This window comes from Taudactylus pleione, unplaced genomic scaffold, assembly GCF_031769625.1.
Source record: "Taudactylus pleione unplaced genomic scaffold, aTauple2 ptg000386l, whole genome shotgun sequence".
In the NCBI taxonomy this organism is placed as follows: Eukaryota; Metazoa; Chordata; class Amphibia; order Anura; family Myobatrachidae; genus Taudactylus; species Taudactylus pleione.
In genome coordinates this window covers 2,571,516-2,594,197 of record NW_028284787.1, presented here as the reverse complement: position 1 = coordinate 2,594,197, position 22,682 = coordinate 2,571,516, and the positions used below count along the sequence as shown (strand labels likewise).

General features: G+C 40.8%; 1 protein-coding gene across 1 annotated transcript; it reads right to left on the bottom strand.

The window, feature by feature from the left end:
* Positions 1–7,639: 7,639 nt before the first annotated feature.
* Positions 7,640–8,534, bottom strand: LOC148507691 (uncharacterized). The gene is given in 3 exon segments (XM_088445670.1): positions 7,640–7,773; positions 7,983–8,276; positions 8,279–8,534. Coding segments are annotated over 3 exon segments (684 nt in total).
* Between the last annotated feature and the right edge of the window lie 14,148 nt (positions 8,535–22,682).

Below are 22,682 nucleotides of genomic sequence, written 5' to 3'. Positions count from 1 at the left end.
CAATATGGAGAGGTTTTCTTGGCTACGGTGGAGGCGTTTATGGAGAACCAATGGATGGCACATTTTAGGATGTCACATGGCACATTTAATTACATCCTGGAACTCCTCACAGCAGCATTTACCAGACACAACACTCGCTGGAGATGTCCCATTACCCCAAGCAGGAGACTAGTGATCATTTTTTGGTAGTATGCTACCCCGGGTGAGTACCACACAATCTCTTGTTTGTTTGGTGTTTGTATCTCCATGGTCTGTGTTCTGGTGCATGAAGTGACAAAGGTAATACTGAATATATTGTAGCATCGGTTAATTGCCCTTCCCGAGGGGTACCGATAGGATGAGACAGTGTCTGGGTTCCAGCATCATGGTTATCCACAGTGTGCTGGGGTGAGTGATGGTAGCCACATCCCCATAATTGATACCAGAGACAACCCAGCTGACAACCACAACCGAAAGAGATGGCATTCCATCATTCTACAAGTAGTTGCTGACCATAGATATTGGTAAGCCTCATTTATTATTTATTTTTGGATTTATACTGTGACTTAGATGCACTGGAAAGGGTCTGTATACGTATAGTGTTAACAAGATAATATTTTTCTTTCACAGCTTCATCAATGTGTTCTTTGGCTGGCCCGCCGTCGCTGCTGCCCCTTCCACTGCCTGCTGGATCTAACTAGATCCAGCAGGCGCGCGGGCTCCTCACATCACAGATGATGTCATGACATCACCCACTCACTGCATTACTGGGAATGCTGGCCTCTGAAGTGACCAGAGGCTTCTTTAGTCTCTGATTGCTTCAGAGACCAGCATTCTTAGTACTAATGGGGATCTGCCGAGCTGTGAGCCACATCGGAAACTCAAAAGAGCTGCATGCGGCTCGAGAGCCATGGGTTGGCCACCCCTGATATAGACATTTACCTGATTATAGATGTTTTTTGCAGCATGCTGTATCTTGCATAATATTTGTGAGATACAGAGAGATCAGTACCTGCCAGAGTGGGACATCCAGGTGGGAGTGATATTGTTCCCTTACCACCCACCACTGATAGACAAAGTAATCATAATGCTGCAGAACTAATATGAATACATCATTGTTAACAATATTAATTACATTTTATAATTAAACATAATTAAAGGCAAGGTAGTTGTTGCTCCACAACAAGTTTTAATTTAATACAGTATATCTTTAAATTTCAAAGACATGAGTTACTGCTCCAAAATTGTTCTATATGAAAGAGAATGAATAGCTCATGTTAAGAGCATATATATATTTATATACTATATACACTACCATTCAAACATTTGGGGTCACACAGACAATTTCATGTTTTACATGAAAACAGACTTTTATTTATCAAATGAGTTGCAAAATTAATATAACATATAGTCAAGACATTGGCATGGTTAGAAATAATTAATTTTATTTGAAAAAATAATTTTGTTCTTCAAACTTTGCTTTCGTCAAAGAATGCTCCTTTTGCAACAATTACAGCATTGCAGACCTTTGGCATTCTAGCTGTTAACTTGTTAAGGTAATCTGAAGAAATTTCACCCCACACTTCCTGAAGCACCTCCCACAAGTTGGATTGGCTTGATGGGCACTTCTTGTGTACCATACAGTCAAGCTGCTCTCACAACAGCTCAATGGGGTTGAGTTCTGGTGACTGCGCTGGCCAGTCCATTACAGACAGAATACCAGCTGCCAGCTTCTTCCCTAAATAGTTCTTGCATAATTTGGAGGTGTGTTTAGGGTCATTGTCCTGTTGGAGGTGGAAATTGGCTCCAATCAAGCGCTGTCCACAAGGTATGGCATGGCATTGCAAAATGGAATGATAGCCTTCCTTATTCAAAATCCCTTTTACCTTGTACAAATCTCCCACTTTACCAGCACCAAAGCAGCCCCAGACCATCACATTACCTCCACGATGCTTGACAGATGGTGTCAGGCACTCTTCCATCATCTTTTCACTTGTTCTACGTGTCACAAATGTTCTTCTGTGTGATCCAAACACCTCAAACTTCGATTCTTCTGTCCATAACACTTTTTTCCAATCTTCCTCTGACCAATGTGTGTGTTCTTTTGCCTATATTAATATTTTCCTTTTATTGGCCAGTCTCAGATATGGCTTTTTCTTTGCCAATCTGCCTAGAAGGTCAGCATCCTGAAGTCGCCTCTTCACTGTAGACATTGACACTGGTGTTTTGCGGGTACCATTTAATGAAGCTGCCAGTTGAGGACTTGTGAGGCATCTATTTCTCAAACTAGAGACTCTAATGTACTTGTCTTCCTGCACAGTTGTGCACCAGGACCTCCCACTTCTCTTTCTACTCTGGTTAGAGCCTGTTCTGCTGTTCGCTGAAGGGAGTAGTACACACCATTGTAGGAAATGTTCAGTTTTTTGGCAATTTCTCTCATGGAATAGCATTAATTTCTAAGAACAAGAATAGACTGTCGAGTTTCACATGAAAGTTGTCTTTTTCTGGCCATTTGGAGAGTATAATTGAACCCACAAATGTGATGCTTCAGATACTCAAGTAGCTCAAAGGAAAGCCAGTTTTATATCTTCTCTATCGAGCAAAACCATTTTCAGCTGTGTTAACATAATTGCACAAGGGTTTTCTAATCATCCATTAGTTTTCTAACACGCTTAGCAAACACAATTTACCATTAGAACAGTGGAGTGATGGTTGCTGGAAATGGGCCTCTATACACCTATGTAGATATTCCTTTAAAAACCAGACATTTGCAGCTAGTATAGTCATTTACCACATTAACAATGTATAGAGTGTATTTCTGATTAATTTGATGTTATCTTCAGTGAAAAACACAGTGCTTTTCTTTCAAAACTAAGGAAATTTCTAAGTGACCCCAAACTTTTAAATGGTAGAAGATATTATATATATATATATACACACACAGTACAAATGGTTTAGGCAGGTGTAGAAAAATACTGCAAGGTAAAAATGCTTTCAATAATAGAAGTGTCAATATTTTATTTTTATCAGTTAGCAAAATGCAAAGTAAATGAACAACATTTGGTGTACCCACTCTTTAAAAGTGCATCCATTCTTCTAGGAACACTTGCACACAGTTTTTGAAGGAACTCAGCAGGGAGGTTGTTTCAAATGGAAACGGTATGTAATTCCAGCTGTTGGGATGCCTCCTGTCAATATACTGCCAGCAACATCCCGATGGTCGGTGTCCCGACAGGGGTCGCGTAAGTATATGTACCCTCCCACCTTCTCCCCCTAATCCTCCCTTCTTGTATCTTAACCCTAAGCATCCACACCATGCACCCTAACCCTAACTCTCCCCATTAGTGCCTAAACCTAAGTCTCCCCCATCATGCCTAAACCTAACCCTCCCCCTTAGTGCCTAACCCTAACCTCCCCCCTAGGGGTTCCTAATCCTAACCTCCCCCCAAAACCTAACCCTAATCCCGCTATACTGCCTAAATCTATCCTGCTCCCCGCAGCTCACAGATAAAATGCCCCGGACTTACCTTCGTTCAGGCTGGCGTCCTTCTGGATTCTGGCATCAGGATTAAAATAGGCATCGAAATACCGACACCTATTTTAAGTCCTGTGTCAGGCTTCCCTTGTTGGCATTCAAATTGGCAGCATGCCGTCTGCCAGTCTGATAACTTCATGCCATTCCAAATATCTTGAAGAACTAACCACAGATCTTCTGTGAATGTAGGCTTGCTCAAATCCTTCTGTCTCTTCATGTATTCCCAGACAGACTCGATTATGTTGAGACAATGGCTCTGTGAGGGCAATATCATCACTTTCAGGACTCCTTGTTCTTCTTTACACTGAATATAGTTCTTAATGACATTGGCTGTATGTTTGTGGTCATTGTCCTGCTTCAGAGTAAATCTGGAGCCAATCAATCTCCTCCCTGATGGAACTGCATGATAGATAAGTACCTGCCTATATTTCTCAGCATTGAGTACAACATTAATCCTGATCATATCCCCAACTCCATTTGCTGAATTGCAGCCCCAAACTTGCAAGGAACCTCCTCCATGTTTCACTTTTACCTACAGACACTCATGATTGTACCACTCGCCAGTGCTTTGGCAATCAATATGCCTTCTGTTACAGCCAAATATTTTATATTTTGACTCATTAGTCCAGAGCACCTGCTGCCATTTTTCTGCACCCCAGTTCCTATATTTTCATACATAGTTGAGATGCTTGGCCTTGTTTCCACGTCGAAGGTATGTCTTTTTTTCCAAAATTTTTCAATGAAGACCACTTCTAGCCAGACTTCTCCAAACAGAAGATGGTGTGTACTTGGGTCCCACTAGTTTCTGCCAGTTCTGAGCTGATGGCTCTGCTTGACATCTTCTGATTTTGAAGGGAAGAAAACATGATGTGTCTTTCGCCTGATGCACTAAGTTTATTTAGCTGACCACTATGTCTACCATCCTCATTGTTGCCCATTTCTTTGTACTTCTGCTTGAACAGTACATCTTGAAACCCCAGTCTGTTTTGAAATCTTTGCCTGGGAGAGACCTTGCTGATGCAGTATATGTACCTTGTGTCTTGTTGCTGTGCTCAGTCTTGCAATGGTGTAAGACCTGTTATGTGAATCTGTCTTGCACACCTCACCTTTGTAGCAGAGTTTGGTTGTTCCTCACTCAGTTTTAAGGCTCCTACACAGTTATTTCTGTTTCAGTTAATGACTGTGTTTCAACCTACATATGAAAATGATGATCATTATCACCTGTTTGGTATGATTGGTTAATCATACACCTGACTATAAACCTACAAAATTCCTGATTTTATGCAAGTGTACCTAGAAGAATTGATGCTGTTTTGAAGACTTAAGGTGCGTTCACACTGGGTGATTAAAGTGGACGAGTGAACGATAACGATATCGTTATTGTTCAGTCGTCCACTTTATCGTCCATTTTTAAGACCAAAACGATGAACAATGACGACGATGCACATTCCCACGGGTCGTTCGTCATTATCGTTCATCGGGTAAACATGCAGGCCAACTTGACGATATCGTCAGGTTGCTGCATGTTGGGGAATGGGGGAAAGAGCCCGGTGCTGAACGATATCGTTAATGATATCATTCAGTGGGTGTGCTCAATGTCATGAACGACATTGAGCACACCCTGCCGGGGACACACTAGACGATATCGCTCAGGGAGCATATCGTCTAGTGTGTACGCTCCTAAAGGGTGGTCACATCAAATATTGTTTTGATTCAGATCTCTCTTGTTCATTCACTTTGCATTTTGTTAATTGATAAAATATTAACACTTCTATTTTTGAAAGCATTCTTGCTGTACAGCATTTTTCCACACCTGCCTAAAACTTTTGCACAGTACTATGTATATGTGTATATGTATATATATATGGAGAAAGTGAAACTGATAAAAGAGCGACCAATGTGCTAATCAATATATCACATATTGATTAGCACATTGGTCGCTCTTTTATCAGTTTCACTTTCTCCATTTAAGTATTTTAACAAATCACCATTGTTATCACACTACTGTAGAGCTGACACCTATACCATTAGGGAGTGCTTTTATCTTTTGTTACCCTATATTTATCTCCCTGTGAATTTATATGTACATATATAATTTTTAAGGAAAAGTAAATTGTGCTTTTAGTTCACTTGGCGCTGTAGTCTACTATATTTACTATATTTACTATATATATATACATAACCATAACACATTTCTAAAATACAACATGTAAGGCAAAAATTACCCATGGTTGCTATTATGACAAGGCCTTCGTAGATAGGCAGGCAAAAGATATTCCAAAAAATGCAAAACAAACTTGCTTATTTATTTCCGTGCAAATATTGTCTCCATATTTCTGCCTGGACTTGGTTAGAGGCAGCTCATATTATGAGCGGATACATTGAACCCAGTATAAAAGCCTTTGGCCCTCATTCAGAGCCATACGCTCTGAGCAGAGTGCACGCTCTGAATGAGGGCCGCCCTCCATAAAAATGGAGCGTCCTCCTGGACGCTCGTATAGCTGTGGGTCACCACCCACAGCCTATACGAGCGTGCAGTTTGATGGCCGCGATGGTCTTGACCATCGCGACCATCGAAACTGAGAGCCGGAGCCTGCGGTTGAGGTTTTCAACCTCAAGCTCCGGAGTGATTTTGGCTCTATCAGAGCCAAAATCACTCCCACTGACATCACTAGTGATGTCAGTGGGCCGGCTTCTGACGGGAGGCGTTCCCGTGGGAACGCCCCCATCAGGGAGGCACGCCCCTGGCACGCCCACCAAAGGGGGCGTGCTGTCAATCAACATCGACAGCACGCCCCCTTTGATCAGACACAACGAGCGAAGGACTTTCCTTCGCTCATCGCGTCTGGTGCATGCGCACGACGGAGCTCCCTCCGTCGTGCGCATGCTCAGTGCAGAACATCGACCCACTTGTGAGCGGACAGCCGCTCGCGAGTGGGTCTGAATCAGGGCCTTTATTCCAAAAGGCAGGCAAGCAACACTAGAATAATGCACATCAGACCATATTTATGTATGGACTTCGGTATAGATATCTCATATTTTGAGCAGACACATGTAACATAACATAATACACCAACATAACAGTGTATATTAAATTAAAAACATACATTAATAAAATGTTAAAAAGCAGCCATTTCTAACATATGCAACATGTATAATAAACACCACAACATTTCTGCACACATTACTTTTAAATACACTGTAAATGCCGGAAAACTGCTTGGAGAAGGTTGTTGTGGAGTAATAGCGGTAGCCAATGAATCAACAAATTATTGGCCTCTCTGGCCATTCATAAACCTCCTCTTGGAAAATGCTGGTGAAGACTGCTTGTTGGGTATACTGAGATGTAGGTCTATATGAGGTTGGAGACTGATCCTGTTGGCCTTAATGGGTTGGGGGTGGCAACTGTGGTGGCTGTGAGCAGATTTGTGTACATAGGCCCTCATTCAGAGCCGTTCGCTATTTGTGGTCGTTCGTTTAAAAACAAGGGGTGGCTATTCAAATGATCCGTACGCACATTGTAGTCTGTTCACACCTCTAAGTCTGAACGAGCGAGCAAAACATACGCTCTTTTATTTGTTAAAAACGCCCCCTGGCCGCTCGCATCCTACGTCATGTCCGCTATTTATTAGATTAATCGAGTACATCGACCAGCGTATGAACTGCTCGCTATTCTTGTGGTTGGTGTTTGCTACCACAAATTTGCGAACAGTTCTGGCTATAAAATAACCCAGTGACGTGAACAATGACGCTGCTGTTTTAAATATACACACCCATAAAACGCCCGTTTTGACCTTTAAGCACGCCTGCGTTCGGATCTCCACTCCCCGTTTTCAAGCACCTTCCCCTGTTACCACCCACATACGCCTCATTCTGTCATTCAAAATAGCAGGCACTCGCTATATTGCGTACCAACGATTTTTGGCCGCACTGACTGGTTCGCGCATGCGTACTAAAAACCGTATGCATGCGCAGATGTGCAAACATCGCTCGGAACGAGCGTACTGCCGCTAACGAGCGGCTCTGAATGAGGGCCATAGTTTCCTGAGAAATTTATGGGTATTGTGACTGACCATTTTCTGAATAGCTAACATTTTCGATAGCAAATTGTTCTGCAATTAACTTTCATTGTCCATGAATTGCTGCAGTCTGGCATCCTCTTGAGCCTGCCATACCAAATTCAGCTCTCATAGTTGCTAGCACAGGATTGTTCTCAACCTCAGTTTTGATCTTCTTTGTTCTTCTTGGGACTGTGAAAACTGTAAACCAAAAAAAGAAATGAATAATGTACCAATAAACAGTCACGTCCTTCACTAGACTGTTGTATGTGACTACATAAAGAATAGGCAGAATATTTAATGGTGTCTAGTACAATTTTATAGACAATACCTAGTATAAATTGCAAATCACATAGCTTAATGCTGCAATATATACAGTTTTTAGTAACGGTAATACAGGGGGAACTTACAGTTAGTGTGTAGGGGAGGCTTGTCTCTCTGTGTCTGTGGTTCAGATTCTGACCCCTGGTCCTGCGGTGCAGTCACATCTGTAGCGCTGTTTGCTTCCATGATGGTGACACATGAATCAGTGTCATCGTCATGATCAACAAATAGGACCTGCAATGATGCCGGGCTCTGCTGGCTGCCCTCAATAGTCGATGCAGGTGTGCCTATTGGTGTCACAGACAGAGTGCCAGCATCACTGGATGAAGATAGGGCAATGGGGTTGCATGGTGCTGCATGGCCAAAAATCATATCTGCACAAAAAAGGGCCACTCCATCCTTCACATACAACTGAGATTTCCATTGTGGTCATGGACCTTTGTATACTGATTCTTATGGGACTTTAGCTTATTAAGAACTTGCTGTTGTGTCTTCACAACCCCCCTGCTGCACAGGATCTTCGCAATGTTGCCATAGATCATGGCATCCTTAACACTGCCTGTAATTTGTGCTTTTATTTCCTCCTCTTCATACACATATAATAGCTGCTGGACCACCTCCTCCTTCCAATGAGACATGATGCCAAACAAACTGCCACAATGTTCTCTGCACACTGTCATTACTGGCACTGGCAATGTTCTCCTCCACCCACTCTCACCACTGACACTGGCACTGGCCTCCTGTGCCCACTGGCAATGTTCTCATGTGCCAACTCTCACCACTGGCACTGGACTCCTCCACCCACTGTCACTCTCAGAACTGGCACTTTTCTCCACTCCACTGGCATCACGTGCTTTCTGGCTGATAATGATAATGTCATCAGCATGCATCAGGGAGCCTGTGCCATCCAAACCACAGCTTCTATGGGCAAGCCAGGAGTAAAATTCTGTGTTGCCCCATTCACACATAATCCAGGTTGTCTTCCTGGGACATAAGTACTGGGAAAAACCCTATTTAATAGCAGGCATAAGCAATCTCTGAGTAGTTTGGCTGAGCCACGGCAAAAACTCGGGAATCCCGCTATGTCTGAAAGGGGTAGTACTGTAGTTAGCTATCTCAAGTAGAGTATGTTACAAATTTCTCATCCAGAGATAGGGAATTGTAATATGCTGTAGGTTCCCTCCATATTATTGGTTGTGTATATTGTACAGAATTTCCTTTATTTGTACATTTTCTATTTTTTTTTATAAATCCTAAGGACCTTTTTTAAATATTATATTTATATATGCCCCACTTCATCTGTTTAATATCCCACCAGCAGGTAATTAATTATAGCTGTTATTAATACTACATTTATACCTTATACCTAAATTCCGGGTCTGATCCGGAGGTTTGAACAGGGTTCCAAACTGGATCAGACCAGGAATTTAGCCAGTGCCGACCCAGGAAATTCCTGGGTCAGCGCCATTCACACCTGAGCCGGGTCTGCAGTGACCCAGCTTTTCCGGCGTGGAAGTGGACGCTTGGAGAGGACGTCATCTTCAAGCGCCACTGAAGCCAGCCAATCGGACGGCATGTGGTATGCTCCAGGTTATCATGACCCGGATCGCACCATTTACACTGCAGGGTTTCACGGGTCATTCCCGTGTTAAACCCTGCAAGTCACCTGGGTTGGATTGCAGGGTCACTTGACCCGGGAATCCAACCCTCTCCCCTTTTACACCAAGGAGCTATCCGATATAACCCTGCAATAACCCAGTTTTTAGCTCTGATGTAAAAGGGGGTAAGTTTGTGCTATACTCAAATAAATAAACAGGCTCTCAGCTCATAATATCAAGTACTTTATCTGAGAGCATATTTCTAAACATTTATTATAAGTGGAGTTGTAGATGGTACTGTTATTATGGTTTATATCTCAAGAAGCACCCTCATTAGCTAGTATTCATCAGTTCTAAGACAGGGACAGACTGGGGCTCCGGATCAGCCCTGGCAGCCCCTTGAGTGTTTGCCTATGGCACTCGCATTCACAAAAGTGTTGAGACTTCACCACAAAAGGGGTATGGTTACGTCTCACTGGGGCGTGCCGCGAGTCACTGGGGCCTGACCTCACTCCATGTCCCCAACTTTCAGTATCCCGGTTGAGTAGAGCACCAGGAGGCAGAGCTGCTCAGTTAGGGTTTAACACCGGACCTGCCCATCAACCCTTTTGGCATTTGCCAGAAGTGCTAGATGGCCAGTCCGGCCCTGCTGTAAGATAAGCTGACTGTTACCACTTTTATAGCAAAGTTCCAGCTCTGACCCGGGGGTTGGCACAGGGTTCCAATCTAGATCAGACCCGGAACTTACCCCTTTTGACTGATATTCCTGAGTTGGCGTCGTTCACACCGGAGCTGGGTCTGCAGTGACCCGGCTTTTCCGGCATTGCAGTGGACGCTTGGAGATGATGTAATCTCCAAACACCACTGAAGCCGGCCACTCGGGAATCACGCAGCATGATCCAGGTCATCATGACCTGGATCGCACCATTTACACTGCAGGGTGGCACGGGAACGACCTGTGGCCAAACCTGCAAAGTAACTGAGTTGGATTCCCAAGTCCCTGGACCTGGGTGGATCCATTTACACTGACAATGGGTGCAAAAGGGGTATATGTAAATTTATTTTTTGAGTTTAAGGAATTTTAGTTACAATGTATTTCAGAGTTATATACAGTATCTTTATTAAACACAGTCATTATTAGTTGTAACATTGAAACTTTTATATACTGCCTGTGGTTAGCTGACAGTTATTTAGAGCTGTGGTATTTAGTATATGTTAATAAGCAGTTATTACGGAGTTTAAATTGATCCAATTATATCAATAATAGTTAGACCTTTTAATTAGCTTATTTCAGTTGTAATAGTATTCCTACCTAGTAAGTTGCTGAAACACTGTAGTATAACTAAAAGTAATTATATGGGAGTGTGCTGTTTTGCTGCAAAGATATCACTCTGTCTGTTACTGGCAGTCATTATTTAGATTAATTTACAAGCACAGTCACTTTTAATTATAGATCATCTCACACTTAAGGTATTCTCCCTATTAGTGCCTTCCAATTCGGACATAGAGGTACAGACTGCTGTGATCAATCTAATGAATCTCTGTAGTCAGCGGCAGCATATGTATGAATCGCACCGCACTAAAGTATTATTCATATTGAGATAGATTGCCATAATCATCTGCAGCATGCATACAGATCACTGTGCACTCTCCTTCACATTAGGAGATACTTCTCTGTAGTAAGCAGCAGTATGTGTATGATCACACTGCACTATTGATCACATTGAGAGATAAAGCTCTAAAGTCAGTTGCAGCATGAATACAGATCACTGTGCACTCACCTTCAGATTAGGAGACACGTATCTGCTGTAGTTAGCAGCAGTACTGTATGTATATACATCACACTGCACTTTCATATACATTAAGGTATATATGGGCACAGGGATATAGAGGACTTCAATTAGGGCCCTATGTATCAAGCTTGTTTTTCATAAAATTATGTAGAAACTTCAGTTTCTGCATAATTTTATTACTTTTTCTCACTTTCTAATTATATCCAGAAATCTTCAGCAGAGTGATAATTAGCACTGCAGATCACAGTCACCATTATTATTTGGGACAACAATTTAACCTCTATGTAACAAAATCCAAAAAACAAAGCTTTTCAGAGTTTGGCCCAGTACTTTTATACCATCTGCAGATAGTGTAAACAGTGTTAAGCCAATGGAGGCTTACAAGCAGAAGAGAGATATTTCAATCTCTCTCCCACAGCCTACGGCTAGCAGCTGAAACTGACAGTGCACAAGCGCAGTGTCAGCTTCCACAGGAGAAGTCTTTCACAAATGTGAAAGACTTCTACAATTTGGCGAGGATGTAATTTGCAGGGACAGCTATTACCACAACCACAGTGAAAAATGTGTGTGTGTGTATGTACATCATACTTGCCTACATTTTTTATCTCCTTGCTGGGAGAACCCGGGGAGGAGAAAGATTGGGTAGCGACGGGGGGAGGGCTGACATCTCGCATAATTAAGCCCCACCCCTTATTGTCAAAGTGCCACGATTGGTGCAAATTTACATAAGGGGCAGGGCTAAATTACACGATTCATGCAGAATCACATAATTAAGCCCCACCCCCTACATGGGGACCCGCGATTGCCGCGGAAGTTCTCCCCATTCTGCCCACTTCGCTAGGAAGTGGACAGAAAGTGGAAGATGTGCTTACCCTTCTGGGGGTGCAGAGGGTTTCCCAAAAAATCAGGAGCCTCCCGCTAAAACCGGGAGGGTCGGCATGTAAGATATACATACATGAAGTGTGGCTATTAAATAATGAGACTGATACTATAATTTATGTTTAATTATATTAAGTAAACTTTAACTCTATGTACTTCTGTGCACTCCCCATCAGCATCCACACACTGCTGCATTCTTATTTCCATTGGTCAAATCCATGCTGTAGCTCATTATTAGTCACCCACTGAGGAAGTCTGATTGGACAAAATGCTTCTAGGCGTGACCAGCAATCGACACTTGATTGCAGTGATGTCACGGGGTCCAGGAAACCAGTGTGGATTGCAGGGAGACACCAGGGATGCCGGGTTCCATTTGATGACTCGAGATTTCTGTTTATCATATACTGTTTGTGATATTGTTATATATCAGATCGTCCTATGTGAGTGCTTCTATGTTTCTGAGTAAAGTTTTTCATTTTAAAACAATCTTCACTATTTGTGCGCCACCCATTCTTTCCTCTATATAGAGACCAGCCCATTGGTAAAGGGGTATTTGTTGGGAAATGGACTTGATCTAGACTTATAACAACTGCTGATAATGGTATATGCCAGTGGTTTCCAAACTTTTTCGAATCACGGCGCCCTAGAGTATCAGCATTTTTTCCACAGCACCCCTGAGTCAAAAGTTTCTTATTGAGAAATTCAGCAAAATCTAAATGAAGTAAATTGTGCTTATATGTCACCCTTAGGTTCAGTTATGAGGTGGTTGACAGAGCTGCACTTCTTTTTGTACACATAACTTTTGATTTGCAGCCATTAGCACTGGTTTTCCCTATCATCTTTTTATGTGGTACTGGATCACCAACCCGAGGCACCCTGCAAGTGTCCTGAGGCACCCCAGGGTGCCACGGCACACAGTTTGGGAACCACTGGTGTATGCATACATTGTGCAATAAGGGTATATTGTTTGTGATAATATATATATATATATATATATGCACCTATCCTTGTGTATCAACACCTATTTCCCTACAGATTGTAATATTATGAGCAGAGCCCTCTTACCCTTATGTATGTGTCTTACGTATGTCATGTATGTATGTCTCTTACAACCCAGTAAAATGTTAATGTTGATTCAAATTGTAAAGCACAACGGAATTTGCTGCGCTATATAAGAAACTGTTAATAAATAAATAAATATATATTTATGTATACAAAAGACCGGGACTCCACCACTAACGTCTATTAAAAAAACATGTACCTTGCCTTGATACCCTTCCCGGGTTAAACACTTCCACCAGTCTTAATACAAGCAGTAGACAGTAACACTCATAGGACTCGACAGAGTTCAAAGAATCAACACTAGGTCATCTTAGTTGCTAACATTTCAATCTCCTTTATTGGAGATTTTCCTCAGGTACCAACATAATATAAAACAGACAAGCATTAAATGGTAAAGATCACCCACGTGGCAAACGATATGAGGGAAGGTGATGTTATAGTGCTGCTTCCCTGCTGCAGATATCCTTCGCACCATGGACGGCGTCTGGTTACTATAGTGACAAAACCACCACCAGTTAAAAGAATGATACAATAATTATCCATAAGCTGATATGAAAACCAGCGAGTGCCTCTCTTTTTATGCTAACTAGCTGGCTTAAAGTAATATTGGCAAAGCACACTGGTAACTGAATGACCAACATTAATACAACTTGTCCATGTTGTCTGACAGTGACTGGACCAAGGCAGTGCTAACATTGAGCACTTGTGACTGCGATAATCCTGTATACTGGACTAAAAGACTAGCGTACCTTGAAAAGGATAAAGGCTACAAAACACCTTAGAAACAGACCTTCAGAAACATTCACATTGTATCAAAGAGTGATGATAAGTGCTGTGAAAACTCTAATAAACATATATCGATTTTCACATTATAAAAACAGGACAATGATAAGCATTTATTGAGGCCATAAGCAGGGCCGAATTAAGGTCTGTGGGGGCCCCTGGGCAACAAACATGTGGGGGCCCCTATTAAATATGGACAAAATTGGGGTATGCGCAATGGGGACTGTATCGCCCGTAAGCGATACATTGACAAACAATGATAAGCTAAGCTCAGCGCTGTTTTTTAAATACTGAAAGGAGGACATAACCCCTTTAGTGAGTGCTAAAGGGGTTATGTCTCATTGTAAAATGGGGCCCATAGGCCCCACATGAAGACAACACACAAATTACGACCACAGGAGAAAAAAAACACATATAGGCACCCACATTAAATAACTCATTAGTTGCACAATCTTATCCTCATTACACTGCACATAGTGCCCCTGATTCACATTATACCCTATAGAAGTGCCCTTATTCATGTTATGCACACAGCAGTGCCCCTTTTTACACAATGCCCACAGTAGTGCCCCTCATACACAATGAAAATGTGTCTATGATTTCTGTAAAACTTGTAAGACAATGTAACACTTTATTACATCATATTCTCTAGGTGAACTCATCAGGTCTTTTGACTTCCATTATCATCTCTATGCTGATGATACTCCTTTCTTCTCCTGATCTCTCCCCCTCTCTTCTGACATATCTCCAACTGTCTCTCTGCTATCTCTTCGTGGATGTCCCAGCAATTTATTAAACTTAATATGTCTAAGACAGAGCTGATCATCTTCCCACCCTCCCACATAGCCTCACTTCCCACTATTTCTTTAGCAGTTGATGGCATAACTATCTCATCAAGTCCCAAGGTGCGCTGCCTTGGAGTTATCCTGGACTCATCCCTCTCCTTCAAACCACATATCCAGAACCTTTCACAGTCCTGTCATTTCCATCTCAAAAATTTTCCAAGATCAGACCCCATCTCACCCAGGATGCTACTAAAACCCTCATACACTCACTGGTCATCCCCAGATTGGACTTCTGTAACCTCCTCTATCTGGCCTCCCCAAATCCCATCTCTCTCCTCTCCAGTCTATCCTTAATGCTACTGCATGGCTTATCTTCCTCTCCAAATGCTCTACATCTGCTTCCCCTCTCCTACAATCCCTCCACTAGCTCCCCTTCCCTTTTAGAACCCAATTTAAGGTTCTCACGTTCGCTCACAAAGCCCTCACCCAATCTTCTCCCATATACATCTGTGATCTCATCTCCCTTCAAGTTCCTCTCCGCCCTCTTCGTTCAACTAATGCATGCCACCTTTCATGCCAACTGATTACTTCCTCCCACTCTCGCACTGGTCCCCACCTTTGGAACTTTCTCCCACTCCCCATCAGACTCTCCACCTCTTTGTAATCTTTCAAATGGGCTCTCAAGACTAACTACTTCATCAAAGCCTTCCAGTTATCATTCTAACTCCCTGCTACATGCTCCTTCCTTCCCATCTACCCCATCTGTGTCAAACCTGTTTGTATTCCCCTCCCTTTTAAAATGTAAGCTCTTATGAGCAGGGCCCTATACCCTCTTTTGCTTCTCCCTACTTTAGTTTCATCTACTTCTTACTCACCACTAGGGCACCTAACACTTGGTTGCTTATACGCTGTTGCTTATCTGGGTGTTATGGTCGCTAATGTAGCAATATATATTATCAATGTCCTTGTCCTGTATTGTATTGTTCTGTAAGTCACTTGTCAACAATTTGTTTATATACTTTGTAAGGTGCTGCGGAACACTTGTGGCACCATATAAGTGATGATAATAATAATATTAATAATAATAATAATAATAATAATAATAATAATAATAATAATAATAATAATTATGGTGTCCAATCCCTAGGGGTTTCAGAATTCGCATCATTCTCATGATTGGACGCCACAATGTAGAGTTTTGTCATCACAGGGATTTAAAATCCATCAGAGATAAAATTAAAGTTTGTGAAGATTCACACCTTACCCAGCTGACAAGAAAAATGGAACAAGTGAATTGAGAACTCAAGCTTAGTCTTATAAACAACACCTGATAAAATACAAAAAAGAAAAACTTCTGAAGGTCAACATAGACTAATAGGAACAGAGTAAATAAACTTGGATAATGGGTAAAACCCCGTCAAGAAACCGTAATACTTACAGAAATAGATTCCTGCCTTCAAAAGATCTTCTAAATAATGGTCTTTCCTTTGAACCCAAAAATAAATTCAAAACTTTTGATTGGAAAGTAGAATTATGAAGGTGTAATAGGTATCTTAAACTCAAAGAGCATTTCGGTGAGGTCTCTATTTCTACACATCTGCTCTAATAGAAGTAAATCCACTTTTGAGCCACAATCCATCAATGCATACATTTGCTGCTTTTCTCAAATGGTGGATGAAGAAGTAATATCTGCTAAGCACTCCAGTGTGGATCCTCCAAACTCCTGGCTTTAAAATCTCTCTGTGATGATAAATCCATTGTAATACACCTGCAGACAAGAGCAGGGCAATTGTGTTACAGGACACTTCAGCTTATTGCACTGAAAAATGTAGAAAACTTAGTGATATTAAAGTGTATAAACAATTACTGAATGATCCCACATCGGCTTATAAACAAGATTTGGACAATACCTTTACTGACAGTGGTTCAATGCAGTTACATTACCGAGAAATGTATGAAGGCACTCTTTCAAGAACATCCAGTGGTCCCATTATTATATGCACTTCCACTTCCATAAGTTCATAAAAACCTTGCCTCCCCCCCAGGTAGACCAATCATTTTGGCCCACAATTGTTTTATTTATCCAATTTCCAAATATTTCGATTTTTATTTACAGCCTTTGATTTAGTTGGAACGTTCTTTTTTGAAAGACACATCATTGCTATTAAAGTTGCAACAACTAAAACATTTACCATTTACACTTTTGCTCTGAACTATAGATGTGGCCTTCAATTATAGGGATGCAGCATGGCATCTAATGTAGCTCCACCACTAGCTAATATTTTTATATTTAAAGTTGAGAATTTGCTATTTTTTGACAATCCAGATTCTTCCACGCATATGGATTTTTTGTATACATTACATCGACAACATTTTTGGCATCTGGTCCAGTACATCAGAAGAATTCACCAGGGTTATGGAAACAATTAATAAACTTCATCATTCAATTAAATTCACATTGGAATGTAATTCCAATCAGATACATTTTTTTAATGTGGAAATCATTTGGTATGGGATGTCATTGGAGACAAATATATATACCAAACCAATGGACAAAAATCCATTCCTTCATACTGCGAGTTGCCATCCTGTTGGTTTGAAAAGGGGACTCCTATATTAGTCGTATTGTCAGAGATGATGCAGAAGCTAAAACTGATCAACCCATGGCCCACCACTTTAGTAAGAATAAACACTAACTAGCTACCTTATGTTACAAAATAGTGGACCATGTACCAGCTCCACTTAGAGTGGGCAACAGAGAGAAAGCATTATTGAACTTGAGGCCAGATGGATTCATCAGTTGAATTGTGTAACCCCTTATGGCCTCAAGGAAAGCTTATCATTGTCCAGTTTTTTTATAATTTATATTATAAAAGTTCTGATGAAATCAGTACCTACTGACCTGGAGAACCACGTCAAGGAATTTATACAGTCCTTCAAATCCAGGTCTTTGCACATTATCTCCCTCAGGGGCCCCTGTTTAACTCCTTGTTGGTTCCCCTCTTTTACTGATATACTGTACATGGACACCTGTGGCACACGCCACCAACACATGTGGGACAGTGAGTATATCGGAGACTGGCCGCCTTTAATTGGAATGGAGAGTAATCCTATCTTCCGACTTGCTGCTGCTAATTGCTGACACACACACACACATCATCAATAGTGCACATTTGGGGACTGGTTAATGGCGTGTACATGTGGCAACACCCGGACAAGCACCAAACTGGATCTCCTGCCCGGTGGCTAGTATATATCTCCTTACTCTCTCCATCTTCACTAGGAGGACTAACGGGACCACAGCTTCTGATTACGGAAAGCAACACACTATCCATTCTGTTGTTATCACCACAGGGGTGAGTGTATCGATATACTGAATATATCTCTCTTCTGAGACTGCTAGTTTTGGATTCACTGATAACTTATTTCTCTGATTATTACTATTGAACTCACTATCTGGTTCATTATTATAATACCTATGAACAGATTTCAATAGTGTAGCATTTGCTACATAACTTTACCTGTTGTCACATAGGAGGATACTACTTTTCTGTGCAGAGTTGTCTGGTGTTATGAGAACAATATTTTTGTATGTATGTCTTTTATTGTGCAATATTTGTAATTAATATGTTGTTTTTTAGCAATGATAATGTTACATTGTGTCTATTAAAAAAAAATTTAAACTCCTAATTGATTATTGGTATTAATAAAATTACTAAATTCTCTACAGCGCTCCACTCCTTTCTTTTTCTGTTTTTATAATGTGCATATCATTATATAGTTATTAGGGTTTTCACAGCACTTATCATCACTCTTTGATACAATATGAATGTTTCTGGCTGTCTTTTTCTAAGGTGTTTTGTAGCATTAATCCTTTTTGTGGTACACTAGTCTTTTAGTCCAGTTTACTGGTTCATCGCAGTTACAAGTGCTAATACTAGCACTGCCTTGGTCCAGTCACTGTCAGTCTGCATTGACAGGTAGTATTATTGTTTTTCATCCAGTTATGAGTGTACTTTGCAAATATTACTTTAAACCAGCTAATGATAGCGTAGATAGAGAGGTACTCGATGGTTTTAATATCAGCTTATGGATAATTATTGTATTATGTTTTTAACTGGTGGTGGTTTTGTCACTATAGTAACCAGACACCGCCTGCGGTGCAAAGGACGTCTGCAGATGGGACGCAGCATGATGACATCACCTCCCAAGCGCTGGCCTCAGAACGTTGGCACATGGGTGAGTCATTACTATTTAAAGCTTGTCTGTTTTATATTATGTTGGTCCCTGAGGAAAATCTCCAATAAAGGAGATTATTGGCAGTAGATACAGAGTTGTTATTTTAAGGTTACTACTTGAAAGGAATTATTTGTCTGGTTTTGAAATTATACCATTTTGTATGCATTTTGTATGAAATTGTTATATATACTCATAAAGTTAATGGTGGGGTTAAAAATCAGGTGTTTATAACAATTGGGATCTTGTAATTGTCTATTACATTTTTTAATATACATCTTTCTTAGTCATAGGGCCATATCCAATTTGCCGTTGTAAAACACCATGGCAAATTAGCTTGCCCGGGGCTCGCTTGTGGCTATCCAATTAGCCCCATAGTCGGCCCACTGACGGCACTTATCTGTGTTTTTTTTTCATGATCTGAGGTGTCCCGAAAAATACTCCATGATAAGTGCCGTTTTTTCACGCAAAAAAAGGCATGAACACATAGGGCCGCTAGCTTATCGTGGCTCCTATGTGTTAACGGGCAAACTATCCTATTAATTCACCTGAATTAATAGGATAGGGAGGAAAAAAATATCGTCGAAAATCGTGGATTATCGACGAAAAATCCCCATTTTTCGCCTATTGCAGGGATCAATTAGAGCCCAAACAGTGTTCAGGGTTAATTGGATATGGCCCTTAACATGACATTGCTCCCCTTATCAGAGTGTTTAACTATGATGACTTGCCACTTCTGAATCTCATTGAAAACTCTTCTTTCTCCTTGAGTAAGCTATCTATTTATATTATTTGTTTGCTATAGAACCTATAAATTTATAAGATCCTCAGAAATATATATATATATATATATATATAAATATATATATATATATATATATATATGATATGATATGATATTGCAGATGTCCCCAGTGCCAACAGGAGAAAAATAAACACCCTTGTAACCCTTACAGGTACACTTGACACTTATTATGACCTCACTTTCTGTAAGTAATCCAATCATTATTGTTGCTTGCATATTAAAAATGAATACATATGATCTACAATAACATTGTGTCCATCAGTCCTAAGAGAATGTCAATTGATAGTTTTAAAATTGCCAAATACAATAAATAAACTAAATAGAGTAGCGATTTCAATGGACGAACGTCATTTCCGCTCTGGATCTCAGTCTAAAAGTCTGGCCACATCTCCCCTGACATTCAGTCTGACAGCTGCGTCCTCATCATAGCACAAAACGTCCAGTCACGCTGATTATACTGTAGAAGTCTGTGTGGCCGTGCTCAGTGTTGGCATTTCCGCTCCTTGTCTCCAGTGCTTCCGCCCATCTTGGCTTTCATCCTTCAACTCCCGCACATGCGTGGTGCCTTCTGGTGGCGGCCATCTTTATGGATCCTATTGAGATGGAAACTCTGTCTTGTAACGGCGGCCATCTTTATGGATCCCTATTAAAAGAATTTGTCCAGCACTCGGTCACCATATTTGAATCTCCGGGTCTCATGTTGCAACCTATGCAACTCTGGGCATTGTAATTAAAGAATGGATGTTCAATAAAATCCATCTCTAAAAGAAAAAGGAGGTTTAGGATATTAAAAAACAACTATCCTAGTAAGGGAAAGACCCATATTATCTTTCAACTATGTAGACACATAGGCAGCTAATAAATTTATATAGCTAATCAAAAAGTACTTAGAAGATCTATGAAACAATGTTGACACACACATATATTACTAAATATGTATATATACATATGTATAAACATATACATCAAGATAACCCACAGTTATAAGACTGATTGTTCCAAAAGGATATTTCCAACATATTCCATTCAGAAAAGGAGAATAACTAATCAACAAATTCCACGCAGTTTCTTTATATGTATATATAACCAGGTAACATTTTTTCAGTCTAAACTATGTGATAGCAGCTACCAGGTTTCCATCAGTGTGATGGATAGTGTAGGACCTGCAGAAAGTGGGGTCCCGTGATGTGGGCTGCGGGCTTAAATGCATTGATCAATCCATGAACCAAACCCCCATTATTTATTTATTTATACATCATTGTGAGTGTTTAAACATGGTGAGTGCTGGGTTTTCTGATTTTATTTATTTAAGCAATGTGGTCACAGGCCACTTGCACCCCAGTCCTGGGAATGGCGAGTGCAGGTCTGCACCCCAAATCTAGGGGTGGTGAGTGCAGTGGATTTCTGACTTTGTTTATGCGGTTAATTTTTAATTAACCTTTTGTGATCATAGCTTTCTCATGCACCCTATGTGCAAACTCGTTTATATTAACCTGTGTCAGCTGTCTTTTTGGTAGTGTGGTAGAAGCTATGTCAGGTGACTGCCTTACCTTTAAAAGCCATTAGCTGGCAGGTGAGCTTTAAACCAGGTAACATTTTTTCAGTCTAAACTATGTGATAGCAGCTACCAGGTTTCCATCAGTGTGATGGATAGTGTAGGACCTGCAGAAAGTGGGGTCCCATGATGTGGGCTGCGGGCTTAAATGCATTGATCAATCCATGAACCAAACCCCCATTATTTATTTATTTATACATCATTGTGAGTGTTTAAACATGGTGAGTGCTGGGTTTTCTGATTTTATTTATTTAAGCAATGTGGTCACAGGCCACTTGCACCCCAGTCCTGGGAATGGCGAGTGCAGGTCTGCACCCCAAATCTAGGGGTGGCGAGTGCAGTGGATTTCTGACTTTATATATATATATATATATATATATATATATATATATGTAAATATACAATCTCTTGCGGACCGGCACTCATCCTTCGGTGTCAGCAGCTCAGGTGCCCTCCGTACACAATGTCATCAAACCCTTTCAATAAAAAGAGGCACTCTGAGACTTTGTAAATAAGCAACTTGCGTATAATGTGAAATAAACTCCAACGTTTCGGGACCAAACGTGTCCCTTTGTCAAGGTATACAAAAATGAAAAGTAACTGACCTTAAGTGCAGAGAAGAAGCCCGCCATGCGTGAAACATCACCCACCAGGAAATCAGAATCCGCATCACCTGTGACGTCAAGGCGCCGACTGCTTCCCGTTGTCATGGCACCGTTTACCCAGTACAGAAGCCTTGAAAGAACAGAAAGGTGTGCAAAAAAACAAATATAGGAAATACCCGAAAGTTCCAACATGAAAAAATATATCTATATAAATCACAATAAGAAGGTGAGCATAAAAATAAAAATAAGGATAAAAGACAAGGAAACTGATTGTAAAAATATGTAAGTCCAATCAAGCCAGTGTGCAAAGTCACAGTATGATATGCGTGGTCCACTATGTAAAGCGCAACATGCAAACCGGACAGAGGGTTTCATGACATACTATGCATACATAAAATAAAAAACAATGGAAGCGCAAAACGATAGAATCATTTAAAATAAAATTGTGTGCTGTGTATAATAAACTGGTCCTAAGTGTAAAACTAAATCTTGAGTAACAGACATATGTATGACAAAAGTGTATCGAACAAACGTGACTGTAAAATACCGTAAAAGTGACAAAACGTGCTGAAAAAATGTGCATGTGTGTGGAGAATGTATGTATCCTGGCTGTGTATATATGGACATGACTATGAGATGCCTAGTGTATGGCACTAAATCATACATGTTTGTGTAAAAATGTTTG